The 16,805-nt window shown below is 48.6% G+C and overlaps 2 protein-coding genes across 4 annotated transcripts; one reads left to right on the forward strand and one right to left on the reverse strand.

Annotated features, from left to right (window-relative positions):
• Positions 1-4,181: 4,181 nt before the first annotated feature.
• On the reverse strand, positions 4,182-7,298 carry CLP1 (cleavage factor polyribonucleotide kinase subunit 1). 2 transcript variants are annotated; one of them, XM_037039946.1, is made up of 4 exons: positions 7,209-7,298; positions 5,933-6,497; positions 5,650-5,712; positions 4,182-5,244 (listed from the first exon to the last, which is right to left on the reverse strand). In XM_037039946.1, the coding sequence occupies exons 2-4, from the start codon at positions 6,473-6,475 to the stop codon at positions 4,573-4,575; spliced, it is 1,278 nt and encodes a 425-aa protein (XP_036895841.1). In that variant the 5' UTR covers positions 6,476-6,497; positions 7,209-7,298; the 3' UTR covers positions 4,182-4,572. The 2 variants fall into 2 exon arrangements, with proteins under 2 accessions (XP_036895841.1, XP_036895842.1); XM_037039947.1 differs by lacking the exon at positions 5,650-5,712 and having other exon boundaries at positions 5,870-6,497.
• Positions 7,299-11,425: 4,127 nt separating this feature from the next.
• Positions 11,426-16,168, forward strand: YPEL4 (yippee like 4). Of its 2 annotated transcripts, XM_037039949.1 has the most exons (6): positions 11,426-11,646; positions 11,901-12,016; positions 13,967-14,292; positions 14,457-14,500; positions 14,845-14,953; positions 15,130-16,168. In XM_037039949.1, the coding sequence occupies exons 3-6, from the start codon at positions 14,152-14,154 to the stop codon at positions 15,217-15,219; spliced, it is 384 nt and encodes a 127-aa protein (XP_036895844.1). In that variant the 5' UTR covers positions 11,426-11,646; positions 11,901-12,016; positions 13,967-14,151; the 3' UTR covers positions 15,220-16,168. The 2 variants fall into 2 exon arrangements, with proteins under 2 accessions (XP_036895844.1, XP_036895843.1); XM_037039948.1 differs by lacking the exon at positions 11,901-12,016.
• Positions 16,169-16,805: the final 637 nt, after the last annotated feature.

Below are 16,805 nucleotides of genomic sequence, written 5' to 3' on the forward strand. Positions count from 1 at the left end.
ATCTTGATGAAGCAGTCAGTCCAGCGTGTTTCGCGATACCAGCAGCATGCCATGAGAATGATATGGGCTGGGGCTGGGGCTGGGGCTGGGGATCCTGCATGGAGAAAGCGACTGGACTGGAAAAGGCCATGTGGGGCGACGGTCCTGCCAAAGGCCGGGGATAAAGAGGAAGGAGAGCGGCCCAAGCCTTGGAGCAGCAGTGCCATCAGCGGAAGGAAAGTCTTGGAGTGCGTGCCGTCTGAAGCAGTGATATAGCCCTGCCACCACCACCACCCCCGCCCACCGCCCCAGCATGCGATCCCGTTCTAAGATACAATTAATTCCCTTAGTCTCTCGCTGCAATCCGAGGAGTGGGTGCCGCATCCCTAATCTCTAAGGAAAAGGTTCTCTAAAAGTTGGTGTCCCTAGCAAGGTGCCGGCCCACTCTAGGTAGATCACAGCGCCACACTTTGCCCTAATTAGCCTCACACTGCTGTTAACCCAAGAGCAAAACCAGGTGTTCACTCATTTAGCTCGAGGCCATTTATCTTTTGAAAGCCTGTCTCCCAAAAGTGCTCCACCAGCCACTTCGAAGCCAAGGTTCCTCACTTGCAAAGTGATCTGTGATCTAAATCCTGTGATCTGTCCTTGGGTTTGGTATCAAATGTTGCTAGTTTCACTGGTGTTTGATATTTCGGCACCAGGCAGCAAGATGGAGAAAGGTCTACCTTCTGTTTTCTGGGATCTAGTCTAGTTTCTTATCTGAGATGGCATATACATCAGATTCTAGTTTATCCTTGCTAAGGCCTCCAGTCCACAATTTATTGCAACACATTCAAGAGTTCTATTTACTGTCAGTGTATATTTTTTAGAAATTGTATCTTCTAAAGACTTTCGACCTTATGAAAGGTAAAAGTTAAGGTATTACTGGAGGCAGAATATTTCTTTTATTTACAGAGACTTTTCTGACAGGTTCTTTCCTTAGGAAGAAGTTAAATTTCATTTTTTCTATTGCGTGTTTTTCTCGGGGTTTTAAGACTTCCTCATTTCCCCAGCTTCACAGATGAAACATCTTTCTTTTCCTTGTGACAGCCTAAGAACCTACAGTGCTAAATGGGAATAAAAATTCGATCTTCTGCCATCCAACCACACATTCTGAAGTCCCCTGGGACACTCAACTACTGGATGCCAAACTCTTAGCTGGATGGATGAGCACTAACAGCGGCATAATCACCATCCCAAGGTTTAGAGATTCCAGTTTCTTGTCCAGTTTTCCTTAGGGTCAAACAAGATATTTCCTGGAAAGAATTTTTAATAGACCACAAGGCTTAAACTGCAAGCCACTTCTGAAAAGTATTGCACAGTAAAATCTACGCTAAACAATGAGATATCCAGACCATCAAACTTCAAATAAATTACTTATTAAACAAATTTATATATATATATATATATATATATCTTATAGTTTTTCTAATGTAGTTTACCTATACTTTTTTCAAATCCTCTTCATTTGTATCTCCTCATGCCTATGGACGGCAAACCACAGGGACACTTTTCAACTCACAAATAAACAGGCAGACAAGAACAAAATATTATCCTTGGATTTAGATTCAGTTAGAAAAGAATGTCCTGGCCCTGGCTGGTGTAGCTCAGTGGATTGAGTGCAGGCCTGTGAACCACACAATCGCGGTTCGATTCCCCAGTCAGGGCACATGCCTGGGTTGCAGGTCAGTTTCCAGCAGGGGACTCCTAAGAGGCAACCATACATTGATATTTCTCTCCTTCTCTTCCCTTCTAAAGATAAATAAATAAAACCTTTAAAAAAGAAAAAAGAAAAGAATGTCCTGTCTCTTAGCACCAACACCTCTTTATGTTGAAACACTGCTGCCTTCCCTCCTGTCCTTACATCTCTGCTTGTGTTAAAAGTTTCTTCCCTTGCGCTCTGGGTCCCATTCCCTTCATCCCTGCATCTTCTGAATTTTTCCTTTGACATTTGATTTGAAAATGAAAAACATACAGAAAAAAATAGGATAGTGCCAAGAACATACCATGTCCATCATTAAATTCTCTCCCTCTCGAGTCTGTTAGGCTGAGTATTCTATCTAAAGAACTACCACTCCCTTGGCTCCATATCCCCCACCGCTCCCTTTCTTAGCAAAACTTCTTCAAAGAATTGCCTATTATTATCCTTACTTCTTCAATTTATATTATCTCAATATACACCAACAGGACTTTTATTCCCACCATTCCACGTGTAGTCTTCACTCAAGATCAACACCAACATCCATGCTTCCAGATCCACAGTCAAGTCTCTTTTGCTCGCTCCAACTATACCTCGCCTCTTATTCAGAGCGCTCTGAAAGTCCATCTTCTGCTTTCTGATTTCCAGCCCTTAAGTGGCTTCATCTAATATCACTGCTTTAAACGCCTTCAATAGGCCAACAGCTCCCACAAACCTTCAGCCCTAACCCTCCAGATACATGTTTCCAGCTGTTGATATGGACGGCATCTCCGTCTGGATGAGGAATAGCTCAGACTTAGTGCCAAATAGAACAAAATATTCCCCTATCCCCTCCCTTAGCTCCCCGTCTCATAGCCAAATAAGTTGTTCAAATAACAAATGTAGGAATCATCTTTGATTCCATTTGCTTTTCCTCATTGCTCCCATCAGCAAGTCCTATCCACTGTCCATCGAAAACATCCCAAGGCAATCTACTCACCAACCCCAACTCTGCTGCCTCACTCTAATTCCCCATTGATTCTCACATTGAAACTTGTGCTCTTGCTTTTTATTTATCTGTTTATTTATTTTAGGGAGCAAGAATGAGGAATACTAACTTGTTGTTCTATCTATTTATGCATTCATTGGTTGATTCTTGTATGTGCCCTGACTGGAGATCAAACCTGCAACGTTTGTGTATTGGGACACTCTAACCAAATAAACTACCCAGTCAGAGCTACTCTTGCCTCTTTCACCCATTTCCACACAGCAATGATCTTTTCAAAATGTAAATTAAGTTTTTTGAATTTGTGTTCCCCAAGATCAATATACTGAAATCCTAATCCCCTGAAAATGATGGTATTAGGAGGTGGGGCCTCTAAGAGGTACTGGGGTCATGAATGAAGAGCCTCCACAGAGCGCCCTTGTCCTCCTACTACATGAGGACACAGCTAGAAGGTGGCAGTCAGCAACCTGAAAGACAGCGTGTATCACAACATGCCCATGCTGGGGCCTTGGACTTTTCAGCCTCCAGAATCCTGATTTCTGATGTTTATAAGCCACCCAGTCTGTAACATGTTACAGCATTCCTAAGGGACTAAGATACACCCCCTCATCCAGTTTCCCACTGCTCTGGGATTACAAAAGCTCTACAGTCTCTTGTCTTTGCTGCTCCTTCCCACCTGAATTTTTACCACACTCCCCTTGATTCACTACACTCCAGCCACGTAGGCCTTTTCTTCACAAAGACATTGAGCTTTTTCCTTATGTTTTTGCAGTTTCCTCTACCAGGAAGATTTTGGCCAAATGTTACACAGACATTAGCGTCTTAACTCAGGAGAGGCCTTTCCTGACCACCCAACCTAAACGAGCCTCTCAGTCACTGTCCTGTATCAACCAAAGTCCCTGAACAGCAATTTTCTTTTTTTTGTCTTTGTTCTATAATACAAGCACTGTAAGACTTTATCTTGGTCTCCATCTCTAACAGTCCCTTACAAAGAGTAGGTGCTCAGTAGACACTTGTGGAAAGAACGAACAGAGGAAGGGCGTCAGATACTTATTCAATAATCCAAGTCCAAACTAGGAACACCAATCATTTGCAAGAGATCAGAGAATGGGCTCTCCTGGCTTCTTACCATCTGAGAGCTCAATTTACACTTTGACTTAGGTTGTGATTCTAAGCAAATAGACAAGTCGCAGCTGGTAGAAATATGCCTATCTTTGAGAAGTGATTAGTTCTTAAATCTCACCCCAACTTTATCACCAGCCTCTTTGGTTCCTCATAGTTAACCCTGTCCTGAGAACAGATTTAGCATCTATTTACCTAAGTGCAGAAAAGAGGAGAACCATCAGAAAAATTCCCCTGCTTGGCTTACAAGTGGCTCTTGGTTTTCCTCTTTCCTAAGCATTTAGCAATGAATCATTCCAATGTTTCTGTAATTCTTAGAGGAAGAAACAAAATAAAAAAATGTATACCAATATCTCTGATATGGCAAAAATATTTATTAAAATAATTTTTCTTCCAACTTTGAACTTTATTTTAAGGAGTTCTTCTAAAACACTTTTTCATCCTGGATAAATGAGATAACAAATACTACATATAGAATATAATATAATGATTAAAAAAAAAACTCTCCTAAAAATTAGTTCAGCACAGTGAAAGAAACTGGAATTGCCAGGGCCTCAGAGAATTCGAAGTGGCAATTCAAGATTAGAAGGGTTAGGTTACCACCACCTGTTTTAAGAGGTAGAATTGTGTATTTTTACTGGTCCACCATTCACTGGTCAGCCTGGCCTTGACTCTCACACTTGAGCCCACCTGCCATTGGTAACTGCCAGATCTCCATGCCCCATGCAGCAAGGCTTCCTGATCTCTATTTAAGATCCATGAACCGGATATCCATGATGAGAAGAAAGTTCTTAGGCAGTGGACGGGGGGCTGGAGAGAGAACGGTAAACACCTGGTGCTCCACATCCACACTGGTCACCACGATGAAGCCAGCCACGCTGGTCTCAGAAAGGTTCTCCTCTGTGCCCTCGGCAGTGCTAACACTCAGGAGGTGGTGCACCATGTCTCGGCCAGGAGTGACAGGTACTAGTTTGAGCTGATTGTCCTCCTGAGACATGCCCAAAGGCAAACAGGAGTCTGGGATGGTGGGTGCCCCAACTTTGTAGATTTTCACATCTGAAAATTTGACATTGAAGGCATGGGGATAAAAACAGCCCCGGAATCCATAGAAATACTCACGGATACGCTCATCCCTACATTCTCGCCGGAAGTCCTTGGAGCGCTCAACCACACCCCCTGATTTAGGGAGCAGCACAGTGCGTACAAAGTGAGGCAGGTCCCGTTTCAATTCATTGTACAGCCGTTCTTGATCTAGAACCACAACTACATCTACCTCAAAGGCTGAGGCTGCATGCACCAGGGCATGGTAGCCAGAGCCCTTGACCCAGCCACAGGTGTTAATGACACAGCCACTCACAGAGGCCCTTCGGTTCACTTCACACCTTTGGTTGAACACATCTGCTAAGCGAGATGTAATCTGCAAAAGACAATCAAGATGAGGGAAAAAAATCACAAAAACAAAAAAACTCATAGCTATCTTGTCCCTCTTTAGAGCAAGTAGTACTATGTACAAGAAAAATATTTTTAACAGCTGTGGTTTTAACCCCATAACATGGATTTAACTTTTATGTTTCTTCTTCTCTGTCTCCTAAGGGGAAATTTATGGAAATTTAATAAATAACTTAATAGGCCCACAGAAACATTTAACAATCTGATATTGACTTATATTTGAAAATATCTTTTCCAAAATCACGTGGCAATTAATATCAACTGAGACGGAGCAAAGAAATGGCTATAGACAGTTTTAACTAGCAAACTTCTGCACAGTTTCCTACCCTGACAGCAACCCTACCTTCCATCCCACCTTGGCTCTGGCTCTGACCTTATTATAAAGCTTGATGTTGGTGCCAGGAGTGGTGGACCCAAAATGATACACCAGAGGGGCCTNTTGAAAATATCTTTTCCAAAATCACGTGGCAATTAATATCAACTGAGAGGGAACAAAGAAATGGCTATAGACAGTTTTAACTAGCAAACTTCTGCACAGTTTCCTACCCTGACAGCAACCCTACCTTCCATCCCACCTTGGCTCTGGCTCTGACCTTATTATAAAGCTTGATGTTGGTGCCAGGAGTGGTGGACCCAAAATGATACACCAGAGGGGCCTGGATGGAGAATCCCTCTTCGACATCTGCTGGCCGCTCAATGTAGAGGGCCCCCATGGTACCAGGGATAGACACAGAGCCCTGGCCCACATCCAGCTCCACATAAGTGGGACGGCGACCCAAACGCACTGCATAGTTGAGCAACAGACGGCACACTGTGGACTTGCCCACGTCAGTGGGACCCACTACCATCACCCGGGGGCCTCGCTCTTCTTCTTTCTCTGCCTGCCTCCGCATCTGCTCCAAAGCTGTATGAGTGTTGAGGTAAAGCAACATAGGGGTGTCCTTAGAGACATAAGCCACCTCGGTGCGGCCACTCAGCTGTAGAGAACAGCCATGCCACGTGAAAACAGCCACCTTGGCACCAGCATCAAAGGTGAATTTCTTGTTTCGGGTCAGTTCTGTGCCAAAGATTTCTGCCATGCCAGCCAGCAGCTCCAGCTGAACTGACTGAGATGCTTCCACCTCAAAGCGAAGTTCTGTTTCTCGCTCTAGTTCAAATTTAGTTGTTGGTTTCTTGTCATCATTGGCTTCCTCTCCCATATTTTCTGTGTAGCTGCTGTGCCTAGGACACAAATTAAATATCAGATCTAAACACAGGTTAGATCTCTGTTCAAAATCCCCCAATGAATGATTTCCCAGACCCTGCTATTTCTCCTTATCTCTGATCACCATCTGTCTACACCTACTAAGGTTGGGCATTTTTGTTTGCTGCTGCACCTCTAGAGCCTTGAACGGGCCTTGATAACACACAAGCACCCTATAAATACACCGAGTGAATAAATAACTCAGACATTAGAATTAAATTCTATCTACAAAATGACAGAAGACTTGACTACATCACCTCATTGCTGACTTGAGAAGACAAAAGATGCCCTCTCCTCAACCCTCTTAGTTAACAAGAAAGGGCGTCTGCAATTCAATGCAAAGCAGAGACTACTGGGTTTGGACTTAAAAAACATTTCAAAGCCCCGCTCAGCAACGACTAGTAGTGTCAGGGATCACGCGCGGATCACCTAACTTCTCTGAACCTTTCTCTCAGATGTCAACGGGAGGCACCCACACTTCCTCACACAAAGTGTTGATACGGGGATTAGAAGGGGCTGTTAGAGGAAAAGATCACCTCGTAAGCTAGAAAACGCCAAAAAAAATAATTGTTTTTTTTCCTATACACGACCGCAGCTTTAGGTCTGGCCTTTGACCCAGCTAACCTAGACACGAAATCCTCCCAAGTCCCAAGAAGGCGACAGTTGCTTTTTTGAGCTTATTACCTCACCTGCACCTCCAAGTAGTAAACCAAAAAGCCCTGCCAGGCAGGACTCAAGGCCAAACGCAGCCGATCTTGTCCAGACCTACGCCGGAAACAAGGGAGTTCCGCACTTGCGCAGTGGAGGAGCGGCGTTCGCGCAATACTCCTTGGGATTTGTAGTTGTGAGAGAATAGCCGTGAGCACTTGAGCTCGCGCAGCCGCTCCGCCTTCTGGGAGTTGTAGTTAAAGGATTATTTTGATTGTGACGCCAAAGTGGGCGGGGTAGCGACGGTCTCTGTTCGTCAAGCCTACCCGGTTCATCCAGTAGGCGTGGAGGTTACGCCCAGCAGCGGGGCGGCGACCCGCCTTGGGCCAAGGGTTGCCAGGTGACCGTTACAGACTACCCACCCCGTTCAGTTCACCTGTTACCCCGGCCGGGGAAGGGCAGCAGGAAGGACTGGAGACTTCCGAGCTAGGACTCACGATAACCTGCTCGCCTGGACCACAAGCCAGGAAGTGAGGAAATTAACAAGCCCCTTTTTAAATATTTATTGTTTAGGAAGGGAGAAAAGTATCAGTGTGTGAGAGAAACATGGATTAGCTGCCTCTGTGTGCCTCCTCCTGGGGACCTGGCCTGCAAGCCAGTTGTGTGCCCTGACTGGGAATAGAACAGGTGACATTTTGGTTCAGGGCAAGTGCTCAATCCACTGAGCCACACCAGCCGGGGAAGCAAAGCTCTTTCACACAGGAGGACACCTAGTGGTAGGGAAGTTGGGGAAAACAGCTTCTCAGAGACCCACCTTGGCTGTCATCCCCTACCTGACCAGTGCTTGGCACCTAGAGAATGTTAAAAAAGCTTTTTTTAAATTTATTGATTGTATGTATATAGAGAGAAACAGCCATTTCTTTTTCCACTTATTTATGTATTCACTGGTTGCTTCTTGTATGTTCCCTGACCAGAGAGTGAACCACAACCTTGACTATGGGGACAACGCTGTAACCAACTGAGCTACAGCCAGGGCAAAAATAAATTAATAAATTAATAATAATAATATCAAAAAATAAAATTCAAGAATTTCTTCCAGGTATTCTATAAGTCAATCGGTCGTTACCCAACAACGTCTCTCTTACTGAGCAGAGAGTGTTGTTGAGGACTAGCTCCTTCCTACAATCCCTGGCAGTTACACAAAATCAATCATTGACCCTGCAGGCAACAGGTTGAGCCACGTCTATAAGGCTCTTGTCAAAAGCTTGGGCTTTGGAATCTTGTATTCTTTGCTATGCTGCTTGCTCACTGTGTGAATTTTGGACAAATGACAGGCTTATACTCCCTGAGATCAGTTTCTTGTCTGTAAAATAGGGGTAATAACAGTACCCAACATCTTAAAGTCTTTCTGAAGATTGAATGGGATGATACACATAAAGTACTAAGCACGATGCCTGTAATTCATAGAAAGCATCTGATGTTAGCTTTCAAGTTTTTATTACAGTTTGAGGAGGGGAAGCTATAACAATGCCATTCATTTTGACAGTGCTTTACATTTTTTCAAAGCCCTTTCAGGTATCTTCTTTCACAGCCACCCTGTAAAGTCAGTTTTATCATCTCCAGATGAGGGAGGAGACATCGGTGAAGGAACTAGTCCCAGCCAGGACTCAGACCCAGGATTTGGGAGTCTGGGTGTAGTTATTAAAACAACAGCAAACACGTTTGTAGTGCCAGGTACTGTCCTCTGGACTTCACAGGTGTAAAGTCACTTAATCCTCACAAGAATCCTGTGAAGTACACACTGTCACTGTCATCCTCATTTCACAGATGAGTACTTTTTTCAGTCCAGCGCACATAGTTAATCGAGACAGAAAACTGGGGAGAGTTTTCTGGGTTGCCTTTTCCCCACTGGCCCTACCTTAGCACCCACTTTCTGAGAATGCCATTCTCACTCCTCATTTTTCAGTTTTTTCTTGGATCATTGGCTTTAATTACTTCATTCATTCACCATGCATGCAATAGTTCTTCAATCATGTATTAGGTAGCCCCTAGTCTTTCAGCATTCTTCAAATATGCAATTCCAGTCTTCCATTCGCAAAATTTCTCCCCAAGTGAGCTCTCTCTCTCCTGTTTCCATGCATTCTACTCCAAGATCGATTTCTTTGCCTCCATTCTCTTTCCCTAGAGGCAATTTCTTCCAATTATCCGAAGGTCATCTTTATTTGGATATCATATAGCTATCCAAAACTGAATTTAGGGAGAACCACCCCCTTTAGACTGCTCCCTATTCTGCTTCTCAAACATAGCGAATCAGAGCACAATATTTCAAACATCCGTGCTTGCCCACACTCCCCATTCTCACTTTCGTCAAGCCTTCTAGTCATCTCCACCCCACCCCTAAATAACACTGTCCTCAGGAGTTTTTTTCAGTCTCCTCTCCAGCTAAATCTTTGGTCATTATCTTCTTGAGTTAATTTGATACCCCTTTTTTGCTTCCAGACTTTCAATCCTTGCCCCCAAATTACTCACTTTCTTTTTCCCTCCACTTCTCACTGCTTTCTTCAAAAAAAAGGAAAAAAGAAAAATGGTTCCTTGTATTCCTCCTGCACTTACTTTTCCTTTCTCATCTGCTGCCCAGACAAAAACACTTCCCTCTTCTTTCTTTTATGTATTTATTTATTTTTAGAGAGAGGGGAAGTGAAGGAGAAAGAGAGGAAAACATCAATGTGTGGTTGCCTCTCGCACGCCCCCAACTGGGGGGACCTGGCCTGCAACCCAGGCTTGTGCCCTGACTGGGAATCAAACTGGTCACTCACCCTTTGGTTCACAGGCTGGTGCTCAGTCCACTGAGCCACACCAGCCAGGGCTCCCTCTTCTTTCTTTACTGTTGAGAGGAATTCTCCCTCTCAACATCAGCCTGTGGTACTATCACTCAAGATACCCACATTGTGCTTTCAGAATGTACCTTAAACTCCAGAATCTTTTGATTAAATACCCAGAATTCCTTTCTTCATACCCAGCTAGCAAGGCCTCCCATATTCCCCTACCGTAACTCTGTCCACTACTTACATAGGAAAAGACAAGTTCCCCACAAGCAGCCCTTTCTATAAGTTCCTACCTTTGTCACATGTCATGTTCTGCATGTTAGCCTGGTAGAAACTGGCTTTTTTTTTTCATCTTAGAGGATGTGTTCTGTGACCACATACTTTAGTGAGGTGCACAGGCAGCAACCCCCATGAGAAATATTCTGAGTCAAATGAAATACAACTGGAATTTGATAGAAAGATATTCGTTCTTAATAATACACAAATTTGGCATATGTCTAGAGCTATCAGAATTTTTAATAGTAAATCCTTTGGGGTTTCAGGACATTAAGTTGGGAAAACTTTATTTCGCATCTCCACGAGGTAAATATTGGCAGCTTCATTTAGCCAGTGAGGGGAAATGGGGCATGGAGAGCATCAGTAACTCGCCCAGGGGCTGTTGCCAACTCAGATATCTGAGACCAAAGCCACACAATTGTGTAAAGATGCAACTCATCCACTCCCCTGGGAGCACCAGCTCTGTGCTAGGCACTGCGGCCCTGGGATGCAGAGAGGACTTGGCCAGAGGACCTGCCTCAGAAAGTTTACTGCCCAGGAGAGAACGTTATGTAATGTGGATGTCTCCACTCACAAAGCACAAGGAACCTGGAGGTAGTTGACGTGAGGCTCCTGCATATGAGATTCGTACTGGGTCTACAACACCTTCAGGGGTATTAAGCTGAGGCTTTGAGGCATAGAAGCGACTGATACAAGCTTGGGGACACAATGTGCCCTGTGTGACCATTGCTATGTCTTTCTTTTCTCTGCATCAGGCTGGGGTCAGAGCTGAAATGGGAACTGTCATCATCCTGAATGCGTGTGCACACACCTGACGCTCTGCATCCATCTCGCCGGCCCCCACCTTGCCACCTCCTTTCCTCCAGTCCTGTCACCCCCACTCCATCCTTGCCCAGCCCTGTCCTCACCTTAGGTTCCATCTCCTTAGCCACACTGCCTTCCTCCTCAGCTACTAGCCTTTCCTCTTTTGCGATCCTCCTGGTCCTGCCCCTCAGTCCCCATCCCAGCCTTATTCCCCCAGCCCCATCCCTCGATGCCTGCCCCCTCCCTCCCTTCCGACCCGCCTCCTGTGTCTCCCAGCCCTGCTCTGACGTGGGAGGTGAGGGGGTGGGGGGATGGATGACTCACAGTGTTATGATGCAGTTCCACAACACACAGCTACATTCACCCACAGACCGAGGTACAGACGAGAGACAACCTCTGGCCCCCAAGCAGCTGGCCAGCTTTGCAACCTCAGTCCTGAGCCCCTAACTCCCCTACCCCATCCCCATCCCCTTCCCCGTTGAAGGAGCGGAAAGAGAAGAGAGAAGAGTGAGCAGACAGATTGAGAGAGAGAGAGAGAGAGAGATAGCCGGAGATCTCTGGAGCAGACCTCAAGGTGAGGGGGCAGCCCTTCTCCAAACGAATTTTTCCCCTTTGCAAATTTTCTCCTCCTGCTGCGCGTTGCTTTCTCCCCTTTGCAAAAAGCATTATTCATCCACCCTTTGTCCTCCCTTCCCCCTCCCTGCTGCCTCTGCTCCTCTCTCAGCTCCTCCATCCCTCTCCAAGCTCTGATGGTTCCCCACACTTATTTCCTGGTAACTTTGGCTGTAGCATCAGGCATCACTGTTTATTGTTTTGCTGCTGGTGCAGACCCCCCAAAGCCCGCCCTGGGAGCTGGCTGCGCTGCTAATGATTTTGGACCATACCATGCTGAGAATGCCAACCCAGAGGGGGCCGAAGCCTCAGAGCAGATGAGAAAATCCATTGTGAGCAGGTGGCCTCCTCCCTTTTTTCCCCGCTGAGAGGCATGGAATTCGCACCTGGTTCCTGGAGCCTCTGCCTTGGGGCCTCTGCTGTCAGCGATGGTTGCTCAGCACCGCCCCCCCACCAACCCTCCCTCTCCCCTGCCTCCCACGGTCCAGCCCTGGCTCACTTGGGGAACATCTTTTCCCCAGTACTCAGCTTGCCTTTGTTTTTTCCCCGTCATTTACCCAACTTGCTTCTCCCTGTAATTTGAGGTGAAGAAATGACCCCTATTCCCCCTCCTGTGAGTGATTCTCTGGCCTGTGCAGCCTCTGTTTGGCTTGATGGGGAAGCAGGGAGAGAGAGGGAGAGAGGCGTGCCGGAGGCTGGGAAGGAGGCCGAGCAGGAACCTGGCCGGGAGGCCCTTCTGAGCCCTTGAAGAAGGTGCTCTAGGTGGAGCGCCAGAGGGGCATGGCAGGCAAAGTTGGAGGCAGATCTGTGAAGCAGACGCTGACGAGTGCCGCGCTGGTGAGGAGGGCCCATTTCCTGTGGCCAGAGCCCAATGTCACCCTGAATTCAGCCCAAGGTGTCTTCCTGGGGCCCAGCCAGGAGGGCAGGACCCCAAACTGAAATTGGTCCTTGTTGGGGGGTTTGCAGAGAGACTGCCCAGCAGCCCCAGTAAGGACTGGAACTGCGGGGGCACTAGCGGCCACCACAGAGGACAAAGTGACAAGCCTGTTAGCCCTGCTCTGCTTCACGGCCTGTCACTGCCAGAGCACCCAGCTGGCACCTCTGACCCAGACGGGCTAACCACCCACCACAGCCCTGAAGGCCCCGTGAAGGAGGGGGCAGCACTTCACCTGCTTATCAGCGCCAGCCGAGGACACCTCCCTTCTTATCCTCTGCCTCCAGCACCCTCAGCCATTTGGGGGCTGCAGTTTGGACAGATGTCAACATCTTCCTCAAGGCTCCTGATCAGAACCCAGCGATTATTTTATCTTCTGTCGGCCCACAGGGGCACTGCTGTGTGTCCCTGCCCCTGGGAGAGATGGAAACATTCTCTGCCTTTTGCCCCAAAGCACAGTTTTTGAAACTGCAAGTCCCCCTTTTGCTGCCCATTGAGGACGTCACCCCTACACAACACTCAGCCCAGGAGCGCTACCTTCTCTACTGCGGGCCCCATCCCCCCATTGATTCCAGCTGTCAGATCTGCCTGAGGGGGAGTTTCTCCCCTACAGCTGAGGGCCCAAGTCCTTGGTTGAGGGCTAAGGCAACAGTAAAGAGCAGCAGAAAGAGACCAAGGGGCTCAGAGGCTGAGAAGACAGCCAGGGACTGTTTCTGTGCCAAAATGAGTGGGCCAAGAGGCAGGATTGGTCTCGGTACAGAAGGAGACACCCATGAAGTTCTAGTCCCCAGGGAACAGGCCCCCAGCTCCGGGAAAACGCTGAAGCAGGGTGTGTGTGCCTGGCTGCTTACTCTCCTTCCATCTATCTCATCTTCCTCTCCTGCCACACGAAGTGTTTGAAGAACCAACTGCTGTACATAGAGGCGATGAAACAGAAAACCTGTCAGGCATCCCCAGCTTTTAAGAGGCTTTGAGCCCTGGCACCTACGGAGCATGTGGGAGGCAGGTCCTCACTGAAGAGCCGAAATCAAGGCGAGTGCTGGCACGTGACATTGCTCCCATGGCAGCGGGGAGCCAGCAGGCTGCTCCCCGTGGAGATGGTGGAGCCTGCTCCCGCCCGGGGTGGGGAGGAGACACCGCCTCCCCAGCTAGGGCACCGGAGGCCTGGAGCTGCTTCTAGGCTTGCCAGAGCAGATGGGGATCCGTGGACAGGGATGCTCAGAGCGCCTGGAGGCCGGGTTGATGGTGATGGAGGACACTGAACAGTTGAGCCCCGTGTTCTCCATGCCCTCAGGAGGGGCTCCACACGAGATCACAGCTCTCCTAACACGCCTTCCCCTCTTCCCAGGTGATTTCCATTTCTACCTGGTTCACGTCTGGGGGGGGCCCTGGCCGGGCAGCCCCCCCACATTTCTTCTGCCCCGAAACACGGCTCTAGCCAACCTGCTCCGCTGCTTCACCTGCGACCGCCTGTGTGGGGGCTGTACCGCGCCAGCCCCTCCAGCCCGCCAGGGCATCGTCCTCCAGCCTGTCATGCCCAGCTGCGACCCTGGCCCCGGCCCCGCCTGCCTCCCCACCAAGACGTTCCGTAGCTACCTGCCCCGCTGCCACCGCACCTACAGCTGCGTCCACTGCCGTGCACACCTGGCCAAACACGATGAGCTTATTTCCAAGGTACACCACGTGGGGGCCTACCACTCCCCTCCTTTCCCTGTCCAGGCTTGAACTCACCTGGGGTGAGGCAAAGGCAGCCTGCCCTCCCTCCTCCGTACCCTGGGAATTCAGGCAGTGGGGGCAAGGGCCACCCAGTAGTCACTGTCTGTCCTGTGTCTCCACAGTCCTTCCAAGGGAGCCATGGCCGAGCCTACCTGTTTAACTCCGTGTGAGTCCACCTCTCTTCTTGCGTGAGTGTGCTTGTGTGTGTGCATAATTTTCCTGTGGAGAATGAGGGTGAGCCCTCAGAAAGTGGCCTTGCACCTCTGCTTTGCCTTCTCTTGCAAAGGGTTTCAGAAACTCAGACTGCGGTTCTCCTGGGAGTCTGGGCAGAAATGGAATTCCAGTTTGGAGGAAGACGGCCCAGGCACTAGTCATAAAGGGGTGGGTTGCTGAAGCCAGAGGCTCCCGTTAAGTGGGTACAGTTCTCCAGGTGAAAGTTCCTTTGGGCTGTTTGGGGGCTGGACTGACAGTGACCCCACTGGGTGCTGGGTCCTTTGTTTCCTGAGACAGGGTCAACGTGGGCTGTGGGCCAGCAGAACAGCGCCTTCTGCTTACGGGGCTTCACTCGGTAGCTGACATTTTCTGTGAGAGCTGCAAAACCACACTGGGCTGGAAATATGTAAGTACCAGGGGAAAGGCATGTTCCAAAATGGACAGTCTCCATGGCCCCCGAGCCCTGCTGCACTGGGGTGGACTGGATGTGGGGGGGGGGGGACTTTGGGGGAAGGGGTAATACAGGAGTAGGAAGGCTTTGGGGGACTGCTTGGTCCACATGCACTGCTTCCTTTCCACCAGGAGCAAGCCTTTGAGACGAGCCAGAAATACAAGGAGGGAAAGTACATTATTGAAATGTCACACATGGTGAAGGACAACGGCTGGGACTGAGGGGCTCAGGCAGGCAGTGCCCTTCCTCCGCATGCCCCACCCTCTCACCCCTGGCCCCGCCAAGAGTCCATACCAGCATGAGTACTGCCCCACCCCTGGGGGAACCTGGCTCCTACCAACCCCTTCCGCCTCCACCTCATCACCCCCAGGCTTCTTTGGCACAGGGGTCTGGGGCACCCCAGGGGTGTTCAAAGCTCAGGAGTGGGCAGCAGTCAGGGAGAGGCAGAACTGGGAGGAATGGTCCTCCTGGCCCTAAGGTCCCAAGAACGGAGGCGACGGAAGGGCATGCACTCAGGCAGAGGACCATGGGAGGAATCAGTTTCGGATCCTTTTCGAGTGAACACAGGACAAAGCTCGAGTCAGGCGCTGGCATATTCTGGGCCACATTAAGAGCAGAGAAAAAGCTTAGGTTGGGATGAAATTTTGGCCTTAAAGGGAAACACCAGTCTCTGAAGTATCCCACCGCATTAGTAGGATTCTGGGGGTGGAAGGGGAAAAAAACCCCCAAAAACCCAAATCCCAGGCCCTGGGAAATGAAGGAATCACAGGGGTCTCCATTTCACTCCACTCGTTTCATCTTGGCACTAAAGAGGCACTTTCCAGTATCTAACCTTTACCACTGTGGGGGGGTGGGGAAAGCTGCCCCCGGAACCCCCACCCCAGCTGGCTGTTTCCAGTCGGAGCAGTCTTGATGGGCACTCCTCGAGGCCCAGGCCACTGCTCTCTGATTCAGTCCCTTGGAGGGGAGGTGGGAAATCAGTGCCACGGGGGCCAGGCTTACCTCGTGGCTGCCACCAGCGAACGAAACTTTTGTATGATATATAAAGTGTTTGGGTTTATTTTTAATAAAAAGGGGAAAAGCAGGCGTGAGGTGCTGTCCTCTGACTTTCCTTCCTTGGGCAAGTACCATAGTCACCTCCCCAACAGTGCCTGTCCCTTCCTGCCACTAGGGGGCAGCAATTGCTTTGTCTGCGGCAAGACCCCACTCCGGCTTTTACCAGGGGATGGATATTCAAGGGAGGTTTTGCTTTAGTGACAGGTATTCCAGTTGGAGCACCCACAAGTTTGAGGCCAGTGGAGCCCTTGATGATACATTAGTGTTTGCGTGGATCCAGGACTGGACATCTGGAAGAGGCTCCTCCCAAAACTAGGGTGTTCTCGGTCTCCTGGCCTTTGCATCTGATTCTCTTGTGTTTTGGTCAGCTCATGGCCACACATAAGGCTAAAAGGAAAATCGATCAGCCAAGGTGCTGTCCTTGTAGTTGATATAAAGTGGAACAACTCAAAATTGCAGCATCAATGCAGTCATGTGACCCAAGAGCAATTTTTGGCAGTGACAGGAAACTGCTATTGTCGTTGGGTCACTGACAGCGGCAGTGGGGACTGTACACATCATAAAAGCCGGTCTTTGTCAGCTAGCTTGTTATTTCCAGATTCACTCATTGACATTACAAATATCTTCAGAGCAGCTATTACTTGCCAGGCATGGCGCTAACCACCAGGGACACCAAGGAAAGGCAGCATAGCCTGACTTCTTGGCGGTCTAGTGGGCAGGCAAACAGTAACCAGGCAATTCCAGTAGGTGA

The sequence above is a fragment of the Sturnira hondurensis genome, unplaced genomic scaffold (genome assembly GCF_014824575.4).
Source record: "Sturnira hondurensis isolate 20B ecotype Veracruz unplaced genomic scaffold, ASM1482457v3 Scaffold0002101, whole genome shotgun sequence".
NCBI classification, from domain to species: Eukaryota; Metazoa; Chordata; class Mammalia; order Chiroptera; family Phyllostomidae; genus Sturnira; species Sturnira hondurensis.